The following is an 11658-nucleotide window of genomic DNA, read 5'->3' as shown; positions in this document are numbered from 1 at the left end:
CATCACTTCCCTCAATCTGTTGGTCATGCATCTGCTAATGCACAATAAGGTCTGATTGGCTTTGTTAATGGCTTCGTTACACTGTTGGCTCACGTTCATCTTGGAGTCAACTATGATTCCAAGATCCCTCTCCCCCATCATGTAGTAACGTAGCATAGTGGTAAAAGTTTCATAAACCTGCATTTAAGTGGTGAACATAAGCTTTTTTTACTTAAATAGAGTTTGTAATAAAATTAGGCTAAACAAACACCCAACATACCCAAAGCACTACAGAACCAGCACTAAGTTGTCATAGTAAGAGAGTAATGGCTGCATTTTGTTTAAACAAAAAGTGCCAAAGCCTGCTTAAAGTCATTAGCTACCACTGGGCACAGCATCCTAGCAGCTCTCAGTTGGTAAAGATTGTACCCACTGTAGAATTCTTCTGGAGATTCCCAGAAGTTTATAATTATGATGCAAGTACCTGTCCACCTCCCCCCCGAAACAAACAAACAAAAACAGACAAATTACCTAAGTGTGTCACATTCACTAACCATTTGGGGCCTGAATCTTCATGGAACTAACCATCCCTAATTAACATTGGCTTTAATGGAAGTTGAATGCACTTGGCATCCCCAGGAGCTGCTCAGTATATTGCAAAAATCAAACTCCAAAATAAAAGCTAGCTATAACCAAGCTTCACACCATAAAATATGATATTCCTTGGTGTGTACAAACAGGAATTAAAAATCCTAAGAATTATTTCCTAAAATACCTTGTGCCAGTTCAGTTGGACTCCTGTCATATTTTGGACTCCTGTCATATTTTCAACAAAAAGGAAAACCTACCAATTTTCTTTAAGAAAAAAAAAAAACTACCCTCAGAATATGCAGCTTTCTTCTAGCAATGATAAAAAGGCATTATTTCATATCTGTTCCTTCCAACGTGTTAAAACAAGAGTCAGCGTAACAAAGAGACACCTGAACTTCAGGTTAAATCATGAATAAGTTTTTGGATAGGACTTTTAAAACAATATTTTTCGTGCTACTTATGAAGTACATATTACTTAACAGAATTTACTGTTTAAAGAACTGACAAAAAACAGAAGCTTCTGTTGAGCCAACTCTTAAAAATACTGATAAATCAAATGTCAAGGGGCTGAGAAATCCACAAAAAACAAGAACATCAAGAGTCAGAGCTTTTACTGCATCTACAACTTGTACCTAGGTAGTGCAATACAGCATTGTGTGTTACATAATACCTCCATGCCTGAATTACATAAACTGAGCAGGACCTATGTCTCAGCATGTCTACTATTTGAATGCAAATATTATTTTCACAGTTTTCAGGTTTCCCATATGCTAAATCAGTCAATATCAGAATAGTTCCAGAACTTATTTAGATACAGGTTAAGATAAGAACTGGAGAGGACCTACTCATCTCCTAGAGCCTGGAATTGATAGATCTTGTTCTTAACCTGCTTTGACAGCTTAAAAGAGCTGACACATAGAGCTTGTCTATTTACCAATATAGGTAAACTAGTGTAACTCCTCTGTGAACAACTAATACCAAAAAAACCCAACAACCACCACCAACAGCTTCCCCCACCTTTCAGTCCTTTCCCAGGTGACAAATCAGGATAAATGCTTATAAACTGGCCAAAACCAAATTTAGACTGGAAATCATAAGAGGATTCCTAATGAAGAGGAGTAAAGTTTTGGAGGAGTAAAGTTTAGTCTTCTGAGGAAAAAATAAAAGTGGTGGGAACAAAGAATCCGAATTGTTTGGAGATGGTTAACAAATTTGTGGAAAGATGTGAACAGATATGGGTGCTTTTGGAATAGTGTGAGAGATATGTAGATTCATACATAAGGGTTTCTGCTGGTGCCTGTAAAGGCCAGGAAAAATCCCTCCCCCATCCCCCAGTCCTCTATTTTCTGGGCCTTTTCATTAAAGTATTGAACAGTTTTATACTCCCAACCCAGAAGTCATTCCTTACAGAACGGGTTTGTAACATTTGTGGCCAGAATGCAAACTTGACTTGTAAGATGCTGGTGTGCTAGGTGTGGACAGCAGGAAAGCTTCAAGGGGTCTGATCCCTAAACCCTTCCCCACCATTTGCCCTGAGGCTCCAGTGCCAAGCAAAATGCCTATGGTATGCCAGGAGTTGCCTACCCCTGTTATAGAACAAGACCATGCACATAGTGTTTGCACTGATTTTACTATATCAGTTTAAATCAGTGGTGCTCAGCTTCTGGCCTGTGGGCTGAATCCAGCCCACAGGGCTCCCCATAGCTTCAGGAATTTGGCAGCAAGGGAGCAGTGGTAGTGTTGTCACAGCCCTAGAGGTACCATGCCAAATAGCAGGCATAGGGTCACTCCATGGCCAGATGTGGCACATCAGATGATGCATGTGGGGCTCAGACAGCGCACTGGATCTCAACTCCATGCTAGATCTGGCCCATGAATCAACCCTGTGCCACTCATCCAGTCCACAGTGCCAGATGATTGAGCATTGCCAACTTAAGCTATATCAACTGTTTTAGAGCCAGCAGTTGCAGGAGCGAAAGTGCTGTGTCCAAGGCAGAGAAGATTATATTCTATTACAGTTCTTACTTTTTTGCTAGTGTGTACAGGAGAACTTACTGCTTAATCTTTTTGCCATCTGGGTCCACCTTGCTGAGGTATGTATTTGATAAACTTCCATGTTGCTGTAGAATGCTGATATCCCCAAAAAGGCTTAATTTCTGGAGGTTCCTATTAAAAACAAGGCAAAAAATATATATTGTTTTGTGAATAAAAGCAAGGCAACTATAGGGAAACCATTCTTGGAAATTTTTAAAATATACTTAAGAACACATTAATACATAGGCAATCTAGTTCAGTCTTAAAAAACACCCCATTGTTCAACAGGTTCAGACAATATAGAGATTTTGAATAAAATAAAATTGATAACCTGAACTTTTCAGGGGGTTTGGGGAGCAGTTTGACTTGCTGAAACCAACTGCAGAAACAAAATATCTGTTCAGTTTTGAGGAACTGTACTAACATGGCCTGAGTATGGATCTCTGTCCAGGAGAACATTACCAGGAACAATTCTTCTGACGCTTGAGCCTGTTGTCTACTGTCAGTCTTACAGATTAAAATTGCTGAATGACGTTTAATATATTTTTACAGTTTGTGACCCGTGAAAGTTGCACTTAATCTTCAAAAACTACATGATGGAACACAGCACAAAGATCTAAGACAGGAAAGAAGCAAGCCTGAAAAAAAGTCTGCATTTAATTTACATTGTGTCAAAGACAGCAACATCAAATTATTCCAACATGATTCACTGAGTCTGATGAGATGGTTGTTGGCACACAATAACTCTCAAATACATTTTAAAGTACTAAAGGAAAAAAAAATTAAATACATGATATGAATGTCTCAGCATAATGTATTGTCAGTTTCACTTCCTCCTCCTCACATCTCCTCCTGTGTTCCTTCTACCTTCCAGGAAGGAAGAGGAAAAGATATTTAAAAAAAATTGTGACTGGAAAACTGTAAAGGTTGGTTTACAATATTTCCAAGGGAAAGTGTAGTACTTAAAGCTACTGTAACTTTTCAAAAGTAATTAAATTTCAAATATTTTCTAAATACTTTATATATATAGCAGGTTAATTTTTTTCCTGGGCCTTCAAAATATTTCATCTTGATAATTCACTTTCCAATAAATTGTGGAGGACTGCAAGAGGAAGCCTGCATAATCCTTTTAGTTTGGACAGTAATTTAATCTGCAGTTTCTGTACTAGAATTTATTAATGCCTACTTCTGCTGGTTTACCAGTCATAGACTGATGCTTCAAAGCAGTTCCTAGAGTCAATCTGATCAATGCTGCTGTGGATATGAGAGCCAGTGGCATTTTAATCTTTGCTGGTAGATACTCCCCTTATATTATTGAACATATTCTTGCTGCATGTTATACATGTCAGAACAGTCATGTACGTAGCTCCAAGATGCAACAAACATCTTCCCTCACTCTGCAAGAAGCTGAAGTAACATGACTGTCAGTGCTCCTGCAAAATGGCACTCTCTCAGTCACACCGGTGCTGATGTTGCCAAAAAAGAGAAGCAATAAGCAACATATTTCTTATGGCCATTATTTTTGCTGAAGCACATATATCTTCAGGACTTAACAGCTTTAAGTCCAGCATCCAAAAAACCTTTTTCCAAATGTGTTATACAACTAGCAGCATCTCTGGAAGCCAGTACTGCAATGGCAGAGAACTTCCCACGGTGAAGACACTGTGTTACTAGAAATGAATAAAACATAACAATAATTCACCTGCTGCAGACCCAGGCAAACAACGTTGCACCTAAGATTATGGGAGTTGAGATGCAATCTATCATGTCTGTATATCTAAGCACTGGTATTACAAAATATTCCTGATCCATTTATGATCTAATGTTTCCAATTCTGATTCCCTGAGAAGTGTCCCCCAATAGCAGTTGTTGCTTATCTTAGGCAAGTGAGCAAGGCTCCATGTACTTCACAGGAAGCCAGGCCTAAAACACCTCAGCAAGGGTCCCAAATTCTGCAACAGGCTCAGAAATTAAATGATAAATGCAGAAAGAGAGCAACATTTTCTTTCATATTTGAATTTAAATGTAATTTTACACTGACCATATTCATATTGTGCTTTAGATAAGTGTATAACAATGCCTGACTGTATCCTTCTGAAAGCGAAAGCTGAAGATACTGGCAGAAACAAATCAGAATAATCTAGTTTTTTTAAGTCAAATCATCAAGATGAATGAGACAGCTCACACCTTCTAGGCCTAGGTCAGGCCATTTGCAGATTCAGAAAGCCATCACTGATCTGGTACCACACAAAGGTCAGCAGCTAATTAGCCCTGCCCTTTCCCTGAGCTCTCCTTCCATCCCCTAGATTGTCTTCTGCATTTGCTACCGATCTGATTTTATGGTCACCAGGTAGTTGAATTCACACCTGATACCACACAACTGTCAGCAACCTAAGGCTTGTGAAGCCACTGAATCCAGCCCATGGACATGGGGCTTTGACAACAGAAAGAAGTGATGGCCATGGGCACTCTCCCTATGCTGCTGTGGGAAGGAGCACCAGCTACAAACAAGTCTTAGAACCAACCCACCTCTAACCCAAGGTGGGTCATTCTGGCCCACTGCCAGAAAAGGTTGCCTATTGCTGCTATAGATAATTAATAAAATGAAAACAAAAGTGATGAGATAAGGTCATGCTCTCCTGCGCTTCCCCCATGCCTGCTTAATGGAATTAACACAGATTGACTGGCAAAGGAAAGGAACTTTTTCCCCCCCCTTAAACAGAAATCCAAGGGTCTGTCATTATTAGAGTGCTGTTATGCTATGTTCTATGCAGACATAGAGAGGCAGTCCTGCCCTCCCCCCAGAAATGAGTCTTTAATATCTCTAAGTGGAAAGATATTCTTTACTAGCTGATATTTTTGTTTCTTTATCAAAGTTTATCCCAACATACTAACCCGTCTATTCTCTACTAATTCACTGCACTGAAGACCTGTGGATTTACTTGCTATACCACTTTAAAAAAAAAAATTGGCCCATCACACACTTCACATAGGTCCTGTTTATATTCAGAGGTCAGACAATGGTAGAGATGATCATTCATCACCAGTACTAGCATTTTCATGATTGCTACCTCAGTTAGAAATAGCCTGTCCCAGATTGACAGTGTGGGGAAATGGGGGAAATTCTCAATACAGATAAAGTCATTCTGACTGGTTAAATTTAAATCCTAGTAATCCTTCAAGACAGGTGCCCCATTTTGCTGACATACCGGAGTTTTAATAAAATCTGAATCCTTGCTCTCTACACGGATATAGATCAGGCAGATCACAGAATTGACAAGCTAGTTTTCCACAGGGAAAAGAAAGAAGCCGACAGGCACTAACTTCTTCCTACTTTTCTGAGAGCAGCCAACAGGTAAGAATCTACTTGTTGATTTCACCAAGGATTTTCTCCTTTCCCCTAATCCAACAAACAATTCTCCTACTGAAAAAGAAATATCCACTTATAAAGTATTATATATCCTGATAGCCTCATGACCCATCACAGGTTAACTTTCTTCCAAGCTGCCAGTTAAGATTTTGTGGGTTCAAGAGAATCACAGAACTGGACCTCAAAAATAATCGATTCCATTGTAGAAATGCCAGATTTTAAACTATCCCAGGCAGATGCCTGTTCAGGTTCTTCTTGAAAACCTCCATATGAAGGAAATCCTACAATGTCCCAAGGCAGCCTCTTCTGTTGTTTCACAATTAAAAGTTTTTTTTTCTTTGATCTAAATCTGCTTTGCAGAAATTTAAATAAATTGTCTCAAGTCCTGCTTTCTATGACAAGGGAGACTATTTTTTCTGTCTTCTTTATGGCAGCCTATGAAATGTTTGATTAGTGTTTTCATGTCCTGCTCCTCTTAATCTCCTCTCCAAACTAAACATAAGTAGTTCCATCAAAGTAACTTGTATCCCAACCCATTTATCATGTTCACTTTCTGGATCCTCTCTAGTTTTCCACATCTTTCTTAAAATGCAACACGCAATACTGGACACAGTGCTTCTGCTGAGGCCTGACCAATACCAAGAAGAATGGAACCATCACTTCCTGCAAACAGCACTTCTGTTAATGCAACCAAGATGTATTTGCTTTGTTAGGACAACACATTACGGACTTGAGTTGTTTGTTATCCACCAGAACCTCCAGATCTGCTTCCTCAGTGCTACTGCCAAGCCAGTTACTCCAATTCTGTATTTGGTTTTTCTTCCCTATTAGAATTCACAATTGTCTGTTACTGACCTCTCAGTTTGTTGCTATAGAGAGTTACAAGACTGTTTTTTTTTACTTTGTTAAAAATAAGTAGGAGTAGATTGCTACTAGAACACCCAGATCCTTTTCAATGCCAGTAATATTCAGTAATAATGAAGCAGCAGTTTTCTACATCCAGCAGACTATCAGAAAGAACAGGCTGCTGCTGTTTCAAAATTAGGTTTGCAGTGACTTTGCATCTATATACCTCTAATACAAAACACAAGTCTTAAAAGACTGTTTCTTAAATGCAAGCAATTCCAGCATTAAGAATGTCAGCATATTTTCTCATTTGTTTGCAAGTGTTAAGATTAAAATTGCTTAAGCTTCCAGTCAAGGTGAATTGCACAGAACATTTTTAAAAGGCCTCCAACAAAGATGCATCAGCTTTAACATTGGACGTTTTTAAGTATCTGAAACTACATTGTACAGCCAATGAACATTTTAGCCAAGGAAGCACATGTTATCTTATACGCAAAAGAAAAAAAGAAGCTTCGCTATTTTTTACTTTGCAAGATAATATTTCTTGCCTCTAGTCATTTGGTATTCACATCCCCTGAGCCACACAGTCATCTGAAATATTTTTTCACTCTTATTCTCTGAATTACTGTACTATTCAATATAATTCTGATTTAAGATCACAAGAGGGTACAGTGTTGTAGCCATGAGGTACTGGAAATGTGGAAAACAAGGGGGGCTTTTTAGATTTTTTTTCTTTGAGGAATGGGGTGGGTATCTTTTATTGGACCAACTCATAGTTGACAGGGATAAGCTTTTGGACACAAAGTGCCCTTTCTTAGGTCTGGACTTCTCTTAAAGTAGCTACAATGATATTTTACCAAAAAGTTACTTTCAAAATGTTAAAGACGTCTGAACAGCAGATTTTGACTTCTCTGTCAGTGACATGACAAAAACTGAACAGAGGTGTGGAAGAAACAACTCACTGCTAAAACCTTCCTCATTCCTATTGGAACATTAAGGTATGGACAGACAGACAAGCTAGACTGGGTGAACGGGAGGGTTGAGAGGTACCATACATCAGCAGCTCCACATCTGCTCCTATCTCACTATAAGAGGAAAACGAAACAGAAGGGAGCTGTCTCAGCTTATTCATGCATAAGTATACATGGAACAGTTACCATAGAAGAGCTGATGCAAGATAAGGGTTCCTCATGTTTCAACTCAGCAAAATGTTTCCCTGTCCATACCCTCAGATGCATTCCAATGGAGAAACCAGAAATTCTGCAAATCATACCTCTCATATCTCAAAGTATTTGCTTCCTTTTGTAAAGTGCTATTTGTCTCCCTTTCACAGTTAAGGAACTAAAGGAAAAGAGATAGTGCAACTTGCTCTAGGTCACGCAGGAAGCCAGTGGCAGGGGTAGGAAGAGAATCATGGTCTGTCTCAGTACCTTCTCCAATTACATATTTTTATTTGCATCTCTTACCAGTTCCAAATCCCACAGCTGAACTCTCCTTATTACCCAAACCCCCTTTCCTTTGAAATCCTATGAACAAACTTCTAACTTGGAGAAAACTGTTACCACTCACCTTTAAGGATTAACCTTGCTCCTGAATAATCAGGAACTCATTACCACCTATCCTGCATACTGCTGTGTTTCTTCAGGGCAAGATAAACTGTGAATCAGTGTCCAAGGGCAGAATGCAAGCCATTATGCAACTTGTTTTAAACACTTGTCTTTAACTCAGTATTACTATTTTCTTGTTTCTGGCTTATTCAACAACAACAAGAAGCCTGATGTACTACCTGTTTAATTTCAAAACAGAAAAGCAGCATGTAAATGAACAGAGGGGCGGGGAAAGAAAAGGAGAGGAAGAAGCAACTCAAAAATACCAAACACTGGCAATGTGAATAAAAATTGGATTTCATTTTTGAAAATGTATGTAAAATTCTATAGCAAAATACCAGAAGAGGAGTTGCTTCTGTTTTATATCCTGTGTCATTCTTGAGCTCCGCAGTCCTTGTAGAAACAACCATTTTAGCCATAACCTTAACCATGGAATACAACTCAAGAGAAGAGCATGTTATGATAGGAAGTGAGGAAGCTAATAAGATTTATATTTTAGTGAAACTGCAGCATTTTTCATTTGGGATTTCTATATATTTATTTTAGAAGCCATTGTTTAAAATTTGTGATTTGGCTAATTTACTAGCAACTTTTAAGCCCACATGTTATTGCAATAAGCTTTAATACAGAAGCATATAACAGCTACATGCAACTCCACAAGGTATTCCAGTGCATAAAAATTCCCATGGTACAACCTACCAATACCATAATATAGAGCTGGAAACCAGCATATGTCACTCACTCTGCCAGTTCTACTCAATACTTTTACTATGGTTTCTGTACATATTGTGTTTGGAATAATGTGTGAAGCTATACATTTCAGAGACTTTACTGAACTACTGGAGTTAAATATAAGGAGGATTCATAAGAGAGTCTTCACATCAAGGGACACCTGGCTGCTTCTTAGCAACAAAATAAACCTCCTTTTGCCAAGGGACCTTTAAGTGGCAAGGCATTTTTCCACCACAATCCACTTGATAGGAAAAAAAAACAAACCTGCAGGGACCTGCTACATAAAACATGTTTTAATTTTAAACTGTACTGGTATATGGCAAAAAGGAAAAAAGTTTACTCGATTTTTAAAGCATTCATCAATATGAAAAAGGGTTTAAAATGTATATTTGGTAAAATACTAAGGCAATTTAGAGTCAATTAAGAAGCTTCCAAGCCAACACAAGAATGATGTTTATAGATGTGGAATAATGCATAGCAATAATTCAGTAGCAAAATTCAGTAATGCTATACTGGGTATCACAAACAGTTAGTGGGGATTTTTCACTTGGGCATTGGGCTCAGGAAATCAATTTACATTAAGTTCAATGTTGCCATAATTGTCAACTACTGCATTTACAGTTATAGTCTTATAAAAATATATTCTTTATTACTTTATTATCAAAGTGACAGAAACTAGGAAGTCTCCTATTCTATAGACTAGAGAAGTTGAAAAAAAAGAAATCAATTCAGGCAGCAGTGTCTGCCTCAAATACCTCTGACAGTTACTGAAGTGTCAACATCACTTCAACATTTTTCACTTAGGGGCTGACAGGAGATGAATCTTCTACAAGCAGGCTAACAGGTAAAAACTTCTGAATAACAGCATACCTCAACAGCAAGACAACTCTGCATTATTAGTAAGTGGAAGGAGAGAGTGCAAGGGATGTACTAAATATAAAAGTGAGGACCCTTAACTCAGACCTCAAGCAGATTTGAGGCTTTCAGAAACAAGCTTTGTGACCCTAAGCTATTTCCCTTCCAGCACAGGAAGTACATCTGAGCTAACTGCATTAAAGTGAAAGCAAGATACTTCTCACCTGCCAAACATATACTTATTTCTAACTAAGGAAGGAGCATATTCAATATTCTTTAGCTACTACTTAGAGCAAAAGGCATTTCTTCCAAGGTCACAGAAGAGCAATTTGAGTTTTCTGAATCATTGTGCTCAAACTTCCTTAAGCCTCTCAATCTTGACTTGTGTTAGAGTGACTCAAGCTTACATTTAGAGCAGTAGTTCTCAATACTAGACTCACAACACCCCTCAGCTCTTACACTTTTCCTTGTTTTTTGACTACAGAAAAATAAAACAACTCTTCTGTTACAAGGAACTCAGAAAGACCATGACAGGTCAAAAAGTTTTTAACACTACAGATTCATATTTGAAATCTGTGTTTATCATGTTTGCACACCTAACAGCCCAAACACTGTGTGGCACCCCGCAGCACTCTCAAAAGACTAAAGGCATCCCAGGGTGCCATGGCACCGTTGCTGACAATCACTGATTTAGAGCTCTCTCTCCCTTTTGTGTGAAAACAACAGAATAATACTCTTTATTTCATATCCTGAGAACTGGTATCAAAGTACACACAGAAAGGTACGTGAGCACCTCACATTTTTTTATATTTATTGTAATCACAACCTTGTGAATTCAAGGAACTACTATTATTACTGTTCTAAAGATTGAAAGGGCTGCAGCCATGAAAAACTGAATGCCTAGGTCACCAAGGAAGTCTATGGCAAAGCAGAACACAGCCTGTCTCCTAAATCCCAGGCTAGGAGTCTAACCATCTCCCTGTCTTTCCAAGACTCTCATTCTGTTTGATCTCACGAAGTCATACATTTCTTTAAATATATTTCTCTCTCTGAGTAAATAAGCTTCCCTGTATAAGACCAAATAATTTAAGGATTTGCAGTATATCAGAAGCCAGCCATCATAATAATTACACATTATTTTTCGGTAACAAGATTACATAGCAACTAAAGAGTCTAACTAGCTTAAATTTAGTATTTACTGTGGAAACAATCCCCCTCCCCCTGCACACTACCAATATAGTGCACACATTACTTTCAGCATGTCGTATCTGCTGGGTCTGCTTATGCACAAAGAAGAAATATAAAGGAACACAATCTGAAACTTTTGCATAGAACAGTCTTTTTAGATTTAGCAGAGTTCAAACTTATAAACTCTGACCCCCTCAATGCCAGATTTCTTGTTCCTGACAAAAATCAATTCTTGCACAGCTCCAACTATCCTTGTCATCTGCACAATGGGTCACTTGTAAGTGAATCCACATCTCTGCCTTATTTTATATTGATATTCTACAGCTGGCATGATAATACAATACAAGATGTTTGTACTGCTTTAAACAGCATAACCATCACCCTGCCCAATACCAAACCCCTTGAAAGCACTAAGTTGACAAGTTGTTAATACAGGACCCTTCTACACATTTCAAT

At 38.3% G+C, this 11658-nt stretch overlaps 1 protein-coding gene across 1 annotated transcript in view; it reads right to left on the bottom strand.

The window, feature by feature from the left end:
- FBXO33 (F-box protein 33) overlaps positions 1–2828 on the bottom strand; it is a gene marked incomplete at its 5' end in the record, with an annotated part of 13024 nt that extends 10196 nt beyond the window's left edge. The window contains one exon of the mRNA XM_019518855.1: positions 2626–2828. Within this exon, the coding sequence (XP_019374400.1) occupies positions 2626–2828 (203 nt within the window). The remainder of the gene's footprint in view (positions 1–2625) is intronic.
- Positions 2829–11658: the final 8830 nt, after the last annotated feature.

The sequence above is a fragment of the Gavialis gangeticus genome, unplaced genomic scaffold (genome assembly GCF_001723915.1).
Source record: "Gavialis gangeticus isolate Ggan-Ray unplaced genomic scaffold, GavGan_comp1, whole genome shotgun sequence".
Taxonomy (NCBI): Eukaryota; Metazoa; Chordata; order Crocodylia; family Gavialidae; genus Gavialis; species Gavialis gangeticus.
Note: the sequence above shows the minus strand (reverse complement) of the source record. Positions and strands in the feature narration are given on the sequence as shown.